The sequence below is a fragment of the Sus scrofa genome, chromosome 2, assembly GCF_000003025.6.
Source record: "Sus scrofa isolate TJ Tabasco breed Duroc chromosome 2, Sscrofa11.1, whole genome shotgun sequence".
Taxonomy (NCBI): Eukaryota; Metazoa; Chordata; class Mammalia; order Artiodactyla; family Suidae; genus Sus; species Sus scrofa.
In genome coordinates, this window is record NC_010444.4 from 6,471,554 (window position 1) to 6,488,799 (window position 17,246).

At 54.2% G+C, this 17,246-nt stretch overlaps 2 protein-coding genes across 7 annotated transcripts; one reads left to right on the top strand and one right to left on the bottom strand.

Annotated features, from left to right (window-relative positions):
- Positions 5–3,466, top strand: CFL1 (cofilin 1; the record flags this gene model as incomplete). Its single annotated transcript, NM_001004043.1, is given in 4 exon segments — positions 5–85; positions 1,986–2,293; positions 2,544–2,620; positions 2,829–3,466. Coding segments are annotated over 4 exon segments (501 nt in total). The 3' UTR covers positions 2,942–3,466.
- On the bottom strand, positions 3,235–17,185 carry SNX32 (sorting nexin 32). Of its 6 annotated transcripts, XM_003122527.4 has the most exons (13): positions 16,704–17,182; positions 8,470–8,574; positions 8,010–8,120; positions 7,749–7,870; positions 7,446–7,569; positions 7,178–7,282; positions 6,899–7,004; positions 6,664–6,739; positions 6,399–6,438; positions 5,535–5,621; positions 5,264–5,423; positions 5,103–5,188; positions 3,235–4,928 (listed from the first exon to the last, which is right to left on the bottom strand). In XM_003122527.4, the coding sequence occupies exons 1-13, from the start codon at positions 16,737–16,739 to the stop codon at positions 4,875–4,877; spliced, it is 1,212 nt and encodes a 403-aa protein (XP_003122575.1). In that variant the 5' UTR covers positions 16,740–17,182; the 3' UTR covers positions 3,235–4,874. The 6 variants fall into 6 exon arrangements, with proteins under 6 accessions (XP_003122575.1, XP_020938480.1, XP_020938479.1 ...); XM_021082821.1 differs by lacking the exon at positions 8,470–8,574 and having other exon boundaries at positions 4,035–4,928; positions 16,704–17,183; XM_021082820.1 differs by having other exon boundaries at positions 4,035–4,928; positions 5,103–5,423.

Sequence of the window (17,246 nt, forward strand, 5' to 3'; positions counted from 1 at the left end):
GCGTTCAGTCGGATCCCGGCAGCAGCTGAAGCGGCTCTTGTCTTTTCTGGCTCCTTGCTATCTCCTTTTCGCTTCCGGAAATATGGTGAGCGGCAGGCCACGGCGCGGGAGGGGAGGCGGCTGCGAGTCGATTGTCTGCGTGCGCGGGAGGGAACGGGGGAGCGACGTCGGCACCCCCTCCCCCAGATCCCCCGGCTGGATGAGGGTCTCGTGCTGAGGGGCGGGCGGCGCTGGGACGCGCGTGCGCGCCCGCGGGCGCCGGTGAGGGCCGGCTCGGACGTCGCTCGCGCGCCCCCTGGACTCCCCTCCCCTCCCCCACTCCGCTGTTGCGCCCGCGCGGACACTGGCCGTGGGGGAGGGGTCCAGGGCGCGCGGGTGCGCGGCCGTCGCGGAGCAGCCGGTGTCGCGCGTCGCGGCGGTGCCGAAGCGAATGGGTTCGCGGGTGCGCGCGCGCGCTGGGAGCACGCGGCATCCAAACCTGGCTCGGGGGCGGCGAAGGAAAAGCGCGCGAGCGCTCTCGGCGCGCGCGCCCCACCCAAGGGCTGTTCCTGTCTTCGCGTCACCCTCCCTCGCAGGCGGGTCTGTCTCGAGAGCAGGTGGCAGGGATGCCCACAAGGGGCGGGGGCGGCGCGGCTAGCTGGGATGCGGGGGTGTCCGGGTTTTGGCGCAGGCGCCTGAGATTGGGGGCTTGCCCCGCGCAGCGGACCCCGCAGCGACCACGGCCGCGCTCGGGAGCGAGCCCACGAGACGAGCTGGGTTCTCCGCCGAGTACTCCCGGCGAGGGATGGAACGGCGCTGTCGGCCGGCGCGTGCGCACTCGCTCAGGCCTGGCCGCCGGGCCCGAATCCCTGGACAAGTGGGGCCGTCGGCTTTCCCGGATGGGGCCTGAGGGTGGAGCTGAGTTTAGGGAAGTGACCCAGGCGGGCACCGCCCGGAAACCACCCCGCCCCCTCTGTTCAGCCCGAAGGCTTCGAGGGCCGAAGGTTGTGTAACGTGCCCAGGCCCTCAGCGGAGGGGACCAGTAAGCTGGTGGGTAAAGGCGATTCCTTGGGGTTGAGAGTCTAGAGGTGTCTCTGCATCTGTGTACCGGTTTTTCTCGGGGAGGGGTCTGAGTCTAGCCGATCTCTTCTCCGCCTACTCCGGAAGCGGCTCAATCACGTGGCCAGCTTCCTCTGCAGTTCCGGGAGCGGGGGCAGGTTTTTACCTTGGACAGTCACTCTCTCCCGGCTAGGTTGGGCCCCAGCACGACCCAGAAAAGTTTAAAGAGCTCTCAAGGGCCAAGGTGTTTGGAGTGCTAACTTAGATCAGTGACTTTTGGGGCCTGCATATATTCTGGGGAACAGGGAGTTGTTGGGTAGGGCCTTAATTAGGCGTTTGTGGTTCTTGCTTGGGTTTAGGAAGACCCCAGCGGAGGATAGGACAGCTTGTGTAGTCACCGCATGGGACAGTTCTGATGGACTTGTTAGAACAGTTGAGCACCGCTGGTGTCCCATGTAGCATTATGGGGTCCTGGTTCTCAGAAGTGACTGTAGCCTGGGTGTCTGGGTCCTCTTCCACCTCCGTGAAGTTCTGAGTCAGCACAGGAGGCAAAAGCCGAGATTGAGGATGTGAGTAGGAAACGAGCCAGTAGTCAGTTCTGTAGGTTCTTTCAATTCTGGGCTCCCATCTGGGCCAAGGCTCTGCTGCTCGCAGGTCTTCAGACTCTAGCCTGCAGGATGTCAGGCTGGGAAGGAAGGATACTGAGTTACTTGACCAGATGTGTCTCTCACGGTTGCCATTCTGGGGTTGTGTGACATCTGGTCCTTGGACAGGAACTGGGGTGGGGAGATAGAGACACTTGTCTTGGGGAGGGGATTCATGACCTCTTGGGAGTAAGGACTACACCCCGTGGCGTCTAGACAGATCTCCCCAGAAAGCGGAGGAGGGACTTCAGGGCACTTCCCAGAAACCTCTTCCTTATGAGGTACATGCGGCCCGTCCTCTAGGCCTCCGGTGTGGCTGTCTCTGACGGGGTCATCAAAGTGTTCAATGACATGAAGGTGCGTAAGTCCTCGACACCGGAGGAGGTGAAGAAGCGCAAGAAGGCGGTGCTCTTCTGCCTGAGCGAGGACAAGAAGAACATCATCCTGGAGGAGGGCAAGGAGATCCTCGTGGGTGACGTGGGCCAGACTGTAGACGACCCCTATGCCACCTTTGTCAAGATGCTGCCGGACAAGGACTGCCGCTACGCCCTCTATGACGCCACCTACGAGACCAAGGAGAGCAAGAAGGAGGACCTGGTGTTCATCTTCTGGTGAGCTCCTCCTGCGGGCACCTGCCCCGGCTCTGCCCTGCCCGGCGCTCTCAGGCTGGGGAGGGCCGCCCTTGGCTGCTGGTTAACCCCGAGGGGTATGTGTGGAGGGACAGCGTTGTGCGAAAACGCCAGTCAGGGAGGAAGTTGGTGAAAGCGCCAGTGCTTCGCGTGTCTGGAAGTCATTCGCTGTTGGAGGGCCCTTGGTAGAGGCGGAGGAGGGGGCGTTGCTGGAAGTTCTCTTTCTTTCCAGGGCCCCTGAGTGTGCACCCCTGAAGAGCAAAATGATCTACGCCAGCTCCAAGGACGCCATCAAGAAGAAGCTGACAGGTGAGGGCCAGCATCACTGGTGCCACACACGCTTTCCACCCAGGCCTTGGCTGCCCGGGCGTGGTGGCGGTCCCCCCCTCTCCTTCCCTGCCTGCTGGAAGGCAGCCTGGTCTCCTCCATCTGTTCTGACCAGCTCCTTCTCAGCTGCAGCACCCCCCACCCACCCCCGCCCTTGTTCCTCACAGATGTCCCCCCTTCTGCCCCACAGGGATCAAGCATGAATTACAAGCGAACTGCTACGAGGAGGTCAAGGACCGCTGCACCCTGGCAGAGAAGCTGGGGGGCAGCGCCGTCATCTCCCTGGAGGGCAAGCCTTTGTGAGCCCCCTCCAGCCCCCTGCCTGGAGCATCTGGCAGCCCCAGACCTGCCCACGGGGGTTGCAGGCTGCCCCCTTCCTGCCAGACCGGAGGGGCTGGGGGGATCCCAGCAGGGGGAGGGCAATCCCTTCACCCCACTTGCCAAACAGCCCCCCCCAACCCCCTGGACCTTCCCCCTCCTCCCACCACCCCTGACGGTTCTGGCCTTCCCAAACCGCTTTTGATCTTCTGATTCCTCTTGGGTTGAAACAGACCAAGTTCCCCCCAGGCACCCCTGTTTGGGGGGGGGCCTGTATTTTTTTTAACGACACCCCAGTTCCCGACCTGTTCCTTCCTTTTCCCATGCTGCCAACTTCTAACCGCAATAGTGACTCTGTGCTTGTCTGTTTAGTTCTGTGTATAAATGGAATGATGTGGAGATGACCCCTCCCTGCGCCACCTGGTCCCCCCCCCTTTCCCCTGGTCACAGCCACTCATGGAAGCAGGACCAGTAAGGGACCTTCAATTAAAAAAGAAAAAGACACAATAAAAAGGCTCATTAATGGGATGTTTGTTTCAAGATTGGGGCCCAGGGGACCTCGTGGGGGAGGTGTCTCTTTATGCCCCACCCCCGGCCAGCCTGCATGCACCCTCCTCTGGCCCCAGTGGAGCCTCTTTCCTGACAGTTGCCACTCTGTATATTCTGGTGCCATAGTTGGCACCAGACTGGCTGTTGAGGAGGTAGCTGAGCCTAGGGTGTGTGCTGCCGGCTGCAGGGGTCCTTTGAATAGAAGGGTTTAGTGCCTGCGCGGCCTTTGTGGCCTTACCCCCCGGTGGGAGCAGGACGGTCAGGCTGCTCTGATGCCCTGCTCAGCCCAGCCCTACCCAGCCCAGACGTGGCTGTGAGACTTCTGGTCCCTGGTTGTCTGAGCTTTTTCTCCACTTCCACCGTTCTCTTCGGCTTTCTTTGCCTTCTTCCCTGGATGGCTGACTCATGAGGGCTGGGTCCAGCAGCTGCTGTGAGTCAGAAGCCAGGTGGAGCCTGTGGCCTTCTGCAGATGTGGCTGGAGAGCAAGGTGGGGCCAGCCAGGTGGAGCCCAGGACTTCAGACTCCTGGTGTCCTGGACCCCACCTTCCTCTGTTTAACCAGGAGGGTGTTGGCTGGAGCCCCAAGTCTTGCCCGCATTACCGTGGGCCCTGTCCAGCCTGTACTTTGGCTTTAACCTGCCCTGCAGATAAAAGTATTCTGGAAGTCTTGCCCCAGGGGTGGTAATACAGGATTTATGCCCCTTCCAAGCAACTAAAAAACCTCTTGGAGTTAGAGCTGGTTCCGCAGTTCCTTTCCAGTATCTCTGGCAGGGAGGCAGGAAGGGGTGGTTCATGTTACTGATTAGGAAATGAGTGTAGAGGATTTATAATCACTTTACGTGTTTATGGCAGTGGTGGCACGCCTTGAAGACTGCTCCTGGGGCCCAAGGTCTAGGTCTTGGACCTTCCACGGAGAGCCTAGCGGCTCTCTGAAAAAGAAGCGAGGACACAGCAGGGGTGTGCCCCCTTGTTCCCTTAGGATGTGGTCTCTACCCTGGTGCCCTGGTAGGCGCTGTCCCTGGTGGGCCCTGGAACTGGAAGGTCAGGACAGGCAGGCCTCTTGACTACAAAACCAGGCTTTTTATTTGTGAACAGGCTGGAGACAAATGAACTCTGGGCCCAGAAGTGGGTGGAGGCTGGTCCTCAGCCCCTGAGGAGGGAGGTCAGGGGCCCCGGGCCTCCCCAGGTTGGGCTCTGCTTACCTGTGGCCAGGTATGGTGCCCATGCTGCCCTGTCCTCTTGCAGGGCCTGGCACCTGGGGGCAGGGGGTGGGGCCTGCCCCAAGAGGTCATGGGGCCTGGCTGGTGGCTCCTGTGGTGGGAGGGCTGGGGGGCTCATCACGAAAGGCCCCAGAGCAGGCTCCAGTGGCTCTAAGGCTCCCCTTTGAGGATGACAAGGGTGTTCCGCAGAAGCAGGGTGCTGGCCTGTAGAGGAGAGAGGTTCTTGCGTGTCCCTGCCACCTTGCTGTTCTTCCCGCACCTTGGAAAACTGGCCCTGCTCCCACATCGGCAGTAACCACTACTACCATCTATTGAGGCTTGGCTACCCCTTCCTCCAAGGCCCTAAGAACCTAGAGGCCCACGGGTGGGAGGCCAAACCTTTGCATGTTTGAGCTCCAGCTCCGCCAGCTCGACAAGATTCTTGCGGAAGGAGGAGACGCGGCGGGACTTGAAGTCCATGAGCTCTGGAGAGGAGAGGCATGGGGACCCTGGCAGGGTGGGCAGCCCAGTGGCAGGGGCTCCAGAGCCGCGGGCCTTACCCTGCTTGGCTGAGTCGGAAAGGCGTTCGAAGCGCTGGCAGCACAGCTGCTGGTGGCTCTCAGCGGCCCGCACCTCCCGGTTCCTGGTGCGCGCCTTGTCCAGTGCCTTGCTGGCGTTTTCGTAGTCGGCCAGCGCCCGAAGCCGCCGGTACAGCAGGTCCTGGGGCCGGCAGGTGCACAGGATCCCTGGCCCTGGCCCTCACCTGCCCGCCCGCCCTCCCCAGTCCCACCGGCCTCCGGGCCCAAGCTCTGCCCTGGGGCCGCCTCTCACCTTGGCTGCCTGTGAGTCTCGCGTGTAGTATCTCAGCATGTCTGACAGCTTCAGGTCCTGGTCAGAGGCCACCCGGCCCTCCAGCTTCTGAAGAGGAAGGCAGAGGCTAGGGAGGGAGCTTGCAGAGGTGCCGCTAAGGATGGCATGCTGCTGCTGTCCATCTACCATCCAGCAAGGTCCCTCGATACCCTCTCTAGGTCAAGCCCTGATACTCAGGGGAGCAGGCCAGGGAAGGCTTCACAACGGAGAGGGCATCTGATCTGGATCTTGGGGGTGAGAGGGGAGGAGACAAGGGCCAAAGGCTTTGCGGATGTATAGCCTGGCTTGTTTTCAGGGAACCGTATGTTCAGTGGGGCACTTGGGCAGCAGTGGCCAGATCACAGAAGGCCCCAAATGACAGCTGAGGACTTTGGGCTTTGTGCCTTGGGCAGTTTCTGGAAGGGAGAGGGTCTCTGATGGGCCTTGAGCAGGGAAGAGACGGGGTCCAACAGACATTTTAGAAAGATTGGCACCCTCCAATCTTTCTTGGAGAGGAGTTCAGGAAGTGTGTGTCTGAGGCAGGATGCTGGCCGCACAGCAGTTTGCCAGAGGCACGTGGCACATCCTTGTAAGGGTTTGCCAAGCTCAGTTCCCACCTCCCTGAACCCTCCCTGCCACAGCAGCCCCCCCCACTGCAACTTGACGCTGGATCCCTGTCTCCACCCCACCTCTTAAAGTAGTCTGGGCAGTGAGCTCAGGGCATCACTGGGCTGAAGTAGTCACTGAACTTTCCAAAATGATCCTGGAACTTGCCCCTCCCCCAGAATGCTTTCTTCCCTGCAAAGGATCATTGGGTGGCCTTTCAACACCGAAGGCAGTACTCACCCTTAACCGTTCAAAGAGCTCTGCCAGTTTGAGGAAGCTCCTAGGAGACAGAGGAGAGGAGTCAGCGCAGGGGTCTTAGGGCACGCTTAAAGCCTCCCCGCCCTTAGGCAGCCCCCTGGGAAATCTCCCTCTTCCTCTCCCAAAGCCCAACAGGAGCTTCTGCACCTCCCACCTAGAGATGATAGTAGGCTGATAGTGACCCCTCGTGGAAGGAGACAGTATTACAGGCATAGAAAGGGCAGGAAGGGCGAGAGGGAGTCCTCACATCTTTAGCTGGTTGACTTCCTGTGTTCCCAGGCTGCTCAGTGCAGCAGAGATAGGGATATAATCATCTGCCAGGCCTGCTGGGGGAGAGGCCTCCATCAGCCCCTTGCCTTGCACATCAAGCCCACCGCTGGTATTTGTGGCCATGGGCAGGGCATTTTCCGTTCCCTCCCCTGAGGAGTAGGACCTCTGGGGAGAGGGGGTGTGGAATCCAGGGGCCCCAGGGCCCTGCGTACACTTGTGAGAGTGCATGACACGGTCTGCCCGCAGGCAGGCGTCCCGGATGCGGGGGTGGTACTCCAGCAGGAAGGTCCTCTCATGCTCAAAGAACTCATCCACCTCCTAGACGAGCCAGATAGGACCCACTTACACCGGGTCCCTGGGAGCATGGCAGCCATGGATACCCAGGGGCGGCACCATCTCCCTCTAGGCCAGGCCCCACCACTGGCTTCCCTCCCGCAGCCACCCTGGGCCTCGATCTCTGTGTGCTGTGGACCTGTGGCCCCAGGAGTCACCTTGAGTCCTGACATGCCCGTGATGAGGGCTTCATCCGCGGACTTCACGATATTCCTCAGAAACCCCCCAAGGAGCTCCTTCCTGTTCTTTCCTCGGACGCTCAGCTGCGGCACACACGGGGAGGGCGTAATGTTAGGGTTATAGGGTCGTCGCACCTCCCACCCCAGGCACATGCCGCCTGTGGAGCTGATGAGACGGAGGCTGGAGCCCACTTCGAGCCCTGCCCCCCACCTCCCGGGATGACCCCAGCTCTCTGGCCCAGCTCACGTCCTGGCCATATTCCAAAAAGACAAAGAAGTTGTGGTCTCGACGCAGGGTGGGGTGGGCCGCCAGGCGCTGCAGAAAGACTTCGTGCATCGCAACGGTCTTCTTGAAGATGGCCAGGTACTCCCTGCAGACCGCGACAGGCAGCTCAGGGCCCTCCCTCCCTGGCTGCCACCATCCTGCCCCCTCCCCTGCTGCAGCCCCTAAAAACTAAACATCCACAGGGGCACGTCGGGGGAGAAATGCTGGGGCTCTCAGGACAGGACTGGGGCTTTGTCACAGGCCAGGAAAGGAGGTGGCACTCACGCTTCCAGCTCCTGCTTCATTTTGGCAAACTCTTCCCGGGTGACGGAGCTGTCCCCCTCACCCAACTTCTGCAGCTTTTCCCTTGAAGCCTCAAAGTCTGGCCTCGGAGGGGCTGGAGGGATCTGTGTAAAGAACGGACTGGGCTGGGGGCCCTCGTTGCTGAGAAGGCCATCACCCGCACCCCAAAGCCTGGCCCGTCCTCACCCAAGTGCCCAGGCCGGCCCCCTGCAGCCCCCGCCTGGCCAGCCGGCCCCTCCTCACAATGAGACCCGCGTAGTCCTCGTTCTCCACGTAGGCGTCGTGTAGCCAGATGAACTCCTCATGCAGCCGCACAACTGAGAACTCAGTCTGGGCGAAGTGAGGGAGGCAGCTCTGGAAGGCGGGGAGCCTGTCACGGGTGTCTCTCCTCCCCTCCCCAAACCCCACACCCATCACGCTTCCTGGGGCCCCACTTCGGGGCCTCCCCGAACCCACAGCCCAGGGGAGGCCCATGCTGGCGCTCATGTGTCTGTGACTACCCTCAGGACGGTGGACAGGGGAGGACCTGGGGCCTTAGGCAAAGGTTATTGGAGTGTAGACAAGCCACCCGCTTTCTCAGAGGGCGGGGGCAGGGCTATGGTGGCACCTGTCCGCCAGGGGAGCAGAAGCTGGGGAAAGCAGGCTCCTGAAGCCTCCTCGAGCAGCCACCTGAACCTCAGCCTCGCTGCCCGGGCTGCCTCACCTTGGTCTGAACAGTGAATTTCACTTTGTCCCGCTCGCTGACTGCATCGGAGATCTCCACCTGCAAGGAGCTGTCCCCCTGCAGGTTCAGGGATGCGCAGGAGGGCTGTTGGGGGGAGGGAAGGCCCTGACATGACGGACCAGGCCCCTTCGCCCGTCCTCGCTGCAGGCTGCCAGTCCTCCTGCATCATCCCACCATGCCCTGGGGTCGCTGGCTGCCCCCGAAGGGATCCTGATACGTCACTGCTCCCGGCTTTACCATGATGCTCTCCTAGCCCTCCATCCTCTGAAGTAGGCAGAATTCTCCCGATTTTATAGGCCTGAAAGTCACGACCACCAGAGAGGTAAAATGACCTGTCCGAGATCACACAGCTGCAAAGGGGCAGGGCCAGATCCGAACAGACTCCCAACCCCGGGAACTTGCTCTGCTCCCTGCCCGGCCCTTCCCAGCTGGTTGCCACAGGTGCCCTTGAATCAGGTGTATTGTGAGCTGGCCGAGATGGTCCCACCATGTGAGGGGCTCCTGAGCCCATTCCATTCACTACTTTTAGTGCTAAGAGGCCCTGACTTTTAGGCCAAGTACCTGCATTTCTCTAAGCGAAAGGATCCCTGAGGCGCCAAAGTTACTAGTTCGTTCTTGCACTGAGTTATCTCAACAAGCATTTATTCAACACCTATTATGTCCACACCACTGTGCCAAGAGGTACTAGGGAGAAGGGCAGAGGCTTAGAAGTCACTCTCCTGTCAGGCACTGCTCGCCAGTATATAAACAGGCACCTGCCCACCTCTCACACCCAAGGCCCCTCTCTCTCCTCTCACAGGGTTTGGCACTTAATTTTTGTTTTTCTTTTTTGTCTTTTTAGGGCTGCATATGTTAGTTCCCAGGCTAGGGGTCGAATCAGAGCTGCAGCTGCCAGCCTCCACCACAGCCACAGCAACCTGGGCTCCAAGCTGCGTCGGCAACCTACATCACAGCTCACGGGAACCACCAGATCCTTAACCCACTGAGCAAGGCCAGGGATTGAACCCGTATCTTCATGCATACTAGTCAGATTCGTTTCTGCTGCACCACAATGGGAACTCCGGATTGGCACATATCTGGCACGCTGTGGGAGCACTCTCCTGACTTCCAGCACCATAAATTAATTTTACTGGTCTGGAGCTTCATGTCAAAACTCTTTTGTGTCCATATTCTTTCCTTTTTAAAAACACTGGTTCAATCACAGAGTTCCCGCTGTGGCACAGCAGGTTAAGGATCTGGTGTGTCTCTGTGGCATGAATTCAATCCCCTCCCTGGCACAGTGGGTTAAGGATCCAGCATTACCATAGCTGTGGCATAAGCTGCAGCTGCAGCTCAGATTCAATCCCTGGCCCGGGAACTTCCATATGCCATGGTGCGGCCATTTAAAAAAAAAGAAAAAATAAATAAAAAAATAAAAAAATTTCAATTATATCTCATTTCATTTTCTTGTTTTTTATTTTATTTTGTTTTTGGACTTGATGTGGGATCTCAGTTTCCAGACCAGGGAGTGAACTTAGGCCACAACAGTGAAAGTGCTGAGTCCTAATCACTAGACCACCATGGAACTCTGTGTCCCTGTGCTTTTTTTTGGCCACATCTGGGGCATGTGGAAGTTCCCAGGCGAGGGACTGAACCTATGCCAGAGCAGTGACAATACCAGATCCTCAACTGCTAGGCCTCCAGGGAACTCCTGTGTTCATGTTCTTCACTGAGACTCATCTATGTTGTTGAGTACAGTGGTTCTTTTTCACTGCAGTGTAATATTCCTAGTTTATCTATCCATTCCACTGTTGGTGGTCATTTGGATTATTTCAAGTTTGGGGCTATTATGATAAAGCTGCCATGAACATTTAAAAAAATTTTTTTTTATTTTTTGCTTTTTGGGTCCACACCCGAGGCATATGGAAGTTCCCAGGCTAGGGGTCAAACTGGAGCTGTAGCTGCCGGCCTACACCACAGCCACAGCAATGCAGGATCCTTAACCCACTGAGTGAGCCCAGGGCTGGAACCCGCATCCTCGTGGATACTAGTCAGATTCATTTCTGCTGCACAACAACAGAAACCCCCTGCCATGAGCATTCTGCATGTATCTTTTGAGGAACCTAAGTACTCTTTTTTGTTGGGTATGAGAAGTGCTTGGTCACAGGGGAGGCAAGGGTTTAAAATGCTTTCATAGGAGTTCCCATCATGGCTCAATGGTTAACGAATCCGACTAGGAACCATGAGGTTGAGGGTTCGATCCCTGGCCTTGCTCAGATGGTTAAGGATCTGGTGTTGCCGTGAGCTGTGGTGTAGGTCACAGACATGGCTCAGATCGGGTGTTGCTGCAGCTCTGGTGTAGGCCAGCAGCAACAGCTCCGATTAGACCCCTAGCCTGGGAACCTCCACGTGCCACGGGAGCAGCCCTAGAAAAGGCAAAAACACTAAAAAAAAAAAAAAAAAAAAAAATTTTTAATTTAAAAAATAAAATGCTTTCATAGATACTACCAAACAGTTTTCCAAGGCAATTGTACTAATGTATAGTCCTGCAGGCATGGCATAAGCAAGTTCCAGTTGCACCAGGTCCTTGCCAATACTTAGAATTGTCAGCCCTTTTATTTTAGCCATACCAGTGGAGGTACGGTAATAGCGCAGTGGCTTCACCTTGGACCCCCTGGTCAGGAATGATGTTAAACACCATTTTATGTACCTACTGGCCATTTAGATAGCTTCTTTCGTCAAGTGCCTCTTCGTGTTTTGCCGTGCCCTGCCATCCTCTTTTTAAAATCAGATCAGAGATCACTAACATGTGGAATTGAACAAAAAATGATACCAAAAAACTTACAAAACAGAAACAGACTCGAAGATTTTGAAACCAAATTCCTGGTTACCAAAGGGGAAATGTGGGGCTGGAGGGATAAATTAGGGGGTTGGTTTGGACATGTTCACACTAGTGTTTGTTTTTTGTTTGTTTGTTTGTTCTTTGGCTGCCCTGCGGCATACAGACCTCCCGGGCCAGGGATCAGATCAGAGCAGCAGCCTCGAACCAAGCTGCAGCTGGGCCAGGCTGGGGATCAAACCCACGTCCCAGTGCTCCCAAGACGCTGCTGATCCCATTGTGCCATAGCAGGAGTTCCTGTTCACACTAGCATATAAAAAATAGATCAAGCGTTCCCGTCGTGGCGCAGTGGTTGACAAATCCGACTAGGAACCATGAGGTTGCGGGTTTGATCCCTGCCCTTGCTCAGTGGGTTAACGATCTGGCGTTGCCGTGAGCTGTGGTGTAGGTCGCAGACACGGCTCAGATCCAGTTGCTGTGGCTCTGGCGTAGGCTGGTGGCTACAGCTCCGATTTGACCCCTAGCCCGGGAACCTCCGTATGCCGCGGAAGTGGCCCAAGAAATGGCAAAAAGACAAAAAAAAAAAAAAAAAAAAAAAGAAAAAAGAAATATACAGTCGATTTTTATATATTTACTTTATGTCTAGGAACTTTGTTAGGTTTGCTTTTTTTTTTTTTGATTTTTAGGACTGAACCTGTTGCATATGGAGGTTCCCAGGCTAGGGGTCCAGTCAGAGCTGTAGCTGCCGGCCTGCACCAGAGCCACAGCAATGTGGGATCCGAGCTGTGTCTGCAACCTATACCACAGCTCATGGCAACACTGGCTACTTAACCCACTGAGCAAGGCCAGGGATTGAATGCGCAACCAACCTCATGGTTCCTAGGCGGATTTGTTTCCACTGCGCCACGGCAGAAACTCCTACATACTACTTTCAATAGTTTGTGGATTCTTTGGGATTTCTTGTTTATACAACCCTAATCTGAAATAGTGACTTCCTTTCCAGTCTTCATAGCTTTTAATTCTTTTTCTTGCCTTATTATATTTGCTAGGATCCTTAGTCCAATGCAAAACTAGTGATATGATTATAAAGGAAATCCTTGACTTGTTCCTTATCTTAGAGGGAACACATTTAAAATTTAATCCAGAAGATACCTTTAGATACTTTATCAGATAAATGAAGCTCTCTTCTATGCTTGGTTTGATAAATGTTGAGTTTTATCGAATTTTTTCTCCCTTTGTTCAGATATCATATGGATTTTGCCTGTCATTCTTTCTTTGTATGTGTGGAATTTCAATGACTGATTCTTTTTTTTTTAAGCTTTTTAGGGCCGCACCCGTGGCACATGGAGGTTCCTAGGCTAGGGGTCTAGGTGGAGCTACAGCTCCAGGCGTACGCCACAGCCACAGCAGCGCCAGATCGGAGCCGAGTCTGCGACCTACACCACAGCTCACGGCAATGCCAGATCCTTAACCCACTGAGCAAGGCCAGGGATCGAACCTATGTTCTCATGGATCCTAGTCAGATTCATTTCTGCTGAGCCACAATGGGAACTCCTCTCATGACTTTTGATATGTCATGTTTTCAAAGTGATTTTCAAAGAGTTTTAAAATTTTTTCTAGTTACTATCATAATTTCTTCTTTTATCTATGACTTATTTAGAAGCTTACTGCTTAATTTCCAAATATCTTGGAATCTAGGGTTTTTTTGTTTGTTTGTTTTGTTTTTTGTTTTGGCTATGACCGCAGTATGCAGAAGTTCCCAGGCCAGGGATCGAACCCAAGCCATAGTAGTGACAATGCTGGATCCTCAACCCACTAAGCTCCCAGGGAAGTCCTAGTTATCTTTTTGTATTGATTCTTGGTTGATTCTCCTGGATCAGAGGTTACATTTTTTCTTTTTTCTTTTTTTTTTTTTGTCTTTTTAGGGCTGTACCCATGGCATATGGAAGTTCCCAGGCTAGGGGTCATATCAGAGCTATAGGTGCCAGGCTACACCAGAGCCACAGCAACGTAAGAACCAAGCCATGACTGCAAACTACACCACAGCTCACAGCAACACCGGATCCTTAACCCACTGAGCAAGGCCAAGGATCAAACCTGCATCCCCATAGATCCTAGCTGGGTTCATTACCACTGAGCCACAATGGGATCGAATAGGGGCTGTAGAGGTCACATTTATATCTTATTTCAGCTTTTAAAATTTGTTGATACTTGTTAAAGCTCAAAACATAATGTATTTTTGTAAATGCTTCATGTACACTCAAAAAGAACGTTTTATGCAGTTGTTGGGTATAGAGCTATATACAGATCAATTAGATCAAGTGACTGATCACATTATTTAAATCTTCTAAATACTTACCTTTTTTTTTTTTTTTTTTTGTCTTTTTAGAGCCGCACCCACAGCATATGGAGGTTCCCAGGCTAAGGGACTAATTGGAGCTACAGCTGCCAGCCTACACCACAGCCACACCAATACCAGATCTGAGCCATATCTGCGACCTACACCACAGCTCACAGGAATACCAGATCCTTAACCCACTAAGCAAGGCCAGGGATCAAAACTGCAACCTCATGGTTCCTAGTGGGATTCATTTCCGCTGCGCCATGACAAGAACTCCTTACCTTTTTTTTTTTTTTAATGACCACACCCAGGGCATGTGGAAGTACCAGGGCAAGGGGTCAAACTGGAACTGCAATTGCCAGCCTACGCCACAGCCACAGCAATGCAGGATCCAAGCTGCATCTGCGACCTACGCCACAGTCTCAGCAACCAGATCCTTAATGCTCTGAACAAGGCCAGGGATTGAACCCAAATCCTCCTGGATACTAGTTCATAATCCGCTGAGCCACAGTGGGAACTCCCTGAAGTGGCTTTTTAATCTTTATAAAATGTTCCTCTTATTTCTACCGATACTACTTTCTTACAGTCTACTTTGAAATTAATAAAGCTACACCAGGTTTTTTTTTGGTTAGTGTGCTCATGGTGTATATTTTCCACTATTTTTTCAATATTTCTGAGTCTTTATAAAGTATGTCTCTTTTACCAGAATATAGTGTCTTTTAAAAATCCAATCTGGGGAGTTCCTGTCTTGGCGCAGTGGTGAACGAATCCGACTAGGAACCATGAGGTTGCGGATTCAATCCCTGGCCTTGCTCAGTGGGTTAAGGATCCCGTGTTGCCGTGAGCTGTGGTGTAGGTCGCAGACGCGACTTGGATCGGGTGTTGCTGTGGCTCTGGCGTAGGCCAGCAGCAACAGCTCCGATTAGACCCCTAGCCTGGGAACCTCCATATGCCGCGGGTAGCAGTCCTAGAAAAGGCAAAAAGACAAAAAAAAAAAAAAAAAAAAAAATCCATTCTGGGTGTTCCCGCTGTGGTGCAGTGGGTTAATGATCTGGTTCATCTCTGTGGTTTTGATGGTTCAATCCCTGGCCCACCACAGGGGGTCAAGGATCTGGTGTTTCTACCGCTGTGGTGTAGGTCGCAGCTGTGGTTTGGATTCGATCCCTGGCCTGGGAACTTCCATATGCTGTAGGTACAGCCGAAAAAAGAAAAAAACATCCAATCTGATTTTTTTTTAATTTTTAATTTAAAATTTTTGCTTTTTAGGGCCACACCCCTGGCATAAGGAGGTTCCCAGGCTAGGGGATCAAATCAGAGCCGTAGCTGCCGGCCACAGTCACAGCAATGCAGGATCCGAGCCGAGTCTGCAACCTACACCACAGCTCACGGCAATGCTGGACCCTTAACCCACTGAACAAGCCCGGGGATCGAACCTGCGTCTTTACGGATGCTAGTCAGATTCCTTAACCACTGAGCCATGAAAGGAACTCCTGCAAATGTTTGTTTTTTTAATTGCAGTGTTTGTTCCAGTCATCACTACTGTAATTACTGATACAGTAAGCTATAAACCTGCCATCTTGCTTTTCATTTTCTCTTTGTCTCATCTATTTTTTGTTCTTTTATTCTTTCTTGACTTCTGTTAGATTACTCAATTTTATGTTATTTCACTTTTCCTATTATATTTAGATATTCATTTATTATCCTTTTCATTTCTCTGTACTTAAAGGAGAATCTTGAAGAAGGTAATGCTTACTCAAGAGGACAAGGTCTAGTAGTACTTTCAGAGTCTGGCACCTACAAAGGTTGAGGGTGGGTGCATCCATCAGTCTGGTAGTCCAGTACATCCTCGAAACACAAACCATCCCATATGATGACAGCCATAGTAATATAACAGCAAACATTTATATTTGTTCTTCCTCTATGCCAGGCACTGCTCTAAGCACTTTATATACATATTAACTAATTTAACCATGAATATGAACACAGATAAACAGTGAAACAGATGCTGTCTGTTCCATACTTTGTGTCTCTCAGCCGCTTTCACCTCTCCACAGTGCACTTGAACCCCAATTTTTTTTTTTTTTTTTTTTTTTTTTTGCTTTTTAGGGCCACACCCATGGCATATGAAGGTTCCCAGGTTAGGGGTCTAATCAGAGCTACAGCTGCTGGCCTATACCACAGCCACAGTAATGCCAGATCCGAGCCGCATCTGCAACCTACACCACAGCTCACGGCCACGACAGATCCTTAAGCCACCGAGCAAGGCCAGGGATCCCACCCGAAACCTCCTGGTCGGATCCGTTTCCGCTGCACCACAACAGGAACTCCTGAACCCCATTTCTTACTTCTTGGCTTCTCTGACACCCCCAGGGCAGGCTCTCCCTTTGCCCAACTGCCCCCCTGCCCCCCCGCACACATAACACACAGTCTGGCTCATTGGTGCTATAGGTCCCCAAGTCCCCTGTCTCCTTTCTGTTTGGTAACTGCTTGAGGGAGATGGGACTTCAAAGATGGACCATAGCTGCTCCATCCTGTCACAGCCCACTAATGTACATGCCTCCAATCCCTAAAAGTGAGCACTTCTGTACAACCATTCCTGGTACAAGAATGCTCAGAAACTATTTGTTGACTGAGGTGAGGTGGAAAGAATTAATGGCTTTACGATTATACAAACAGATACGCAAGTGAAGCCATCATTTCTGAACAGGATTCCCCACACTTTGGGAAAAGAGGAAGGCACTCCAGCCCCTTCTCAATCCTTAACATCCTTGCCTTTTCTTTCCCATTAAACCAGCATGACTCGGTCCTGGGGAGGGGAGAAGTAGGAGCGATGGGGCCTTTTCTGTTAGGGCAAAGGTAAAGATGCCTTCTTTGGCATCCTCACCAGTCCCCATGCAGATGCCATAGAGGCGCCCCACCCCTTGCTCAGGTCTCTTCTTTCTCTAGCTCACGCGTGCGCGCGAAAACACACATCACCACCACTCCCTGACTGGGTAGCACTGGGTACCACGGAGTGAGGGGAAGGTTGGGAGGGGGTTTGCATCCTTTCTCTACCTTGCTCTCCTTCCCAGCCTCTTGATGCTCCTCCATCACTCTCCTCGACTATAGCACACAAAGATGCCGCCGCAGGCCACTGCCCGCGCGCTCCCGCAGTTTGGTCCTCGGTAACTCGCCTGGAGGAACAGACTGAGTAGGGACCCTATCTGATGACGGTGGCACGCTCCCCTCCCTGCCCAGGAGTCACCTGGAGTAGGGCGTGGTTCCCTCGCCTTTCTCTCGCAGCCGCGCCTTTTGATTGGGTAGCAGGTTTACTGTGCGGGACGCCATTGGCTGTAAAGCCTGTCATTCCCTTGCCCAGGTCCCGGCTTTTAAGGGGGCAGTGGGGAACTGAGAGGGCCGGGGACAGGCGACAAAGTGGGTACTGGAGTCGGGGGGGGCTCCAGGGTCGCAGAGGTCTCGTGTCACGTTAGGCCCCGCCTCAGGCTTGCGGGTTGCCGTCCTCCACCGCTCTGGGCCGAGGCTTCCAACGGCCTCGCGCGGTCTGCGCGTGCGCACTCGCCCAGTCTCGCGCCCTCTAGGCGGTGGGCGGGGCGGCGG

Bases quoted from the DNA above. Each gene is read 5' to 3' on its own strand.
- SNX32 (XM_005660680.3), bottom strand. From the start codon at position 16,739: ATGGAGGAGCATCAAGAGGCTGGGAAGGAGAGCAAG. The intron at 8,575-16,703 runs GTAGAGAAAGGA...TCCCCCCAACAG, and splicing joins AGGCTGGGAAGGAGAGCAAG to CCCTCCTGCGCATCCCTGAA. The intron at 7,570-7,748 runs GTGAGTGCCACC...CGCGGTCTGCAG, and splicing joins ATGAAGCAGGAGCTGGAAGC to GGAGTACCTGGCCATCTTCA.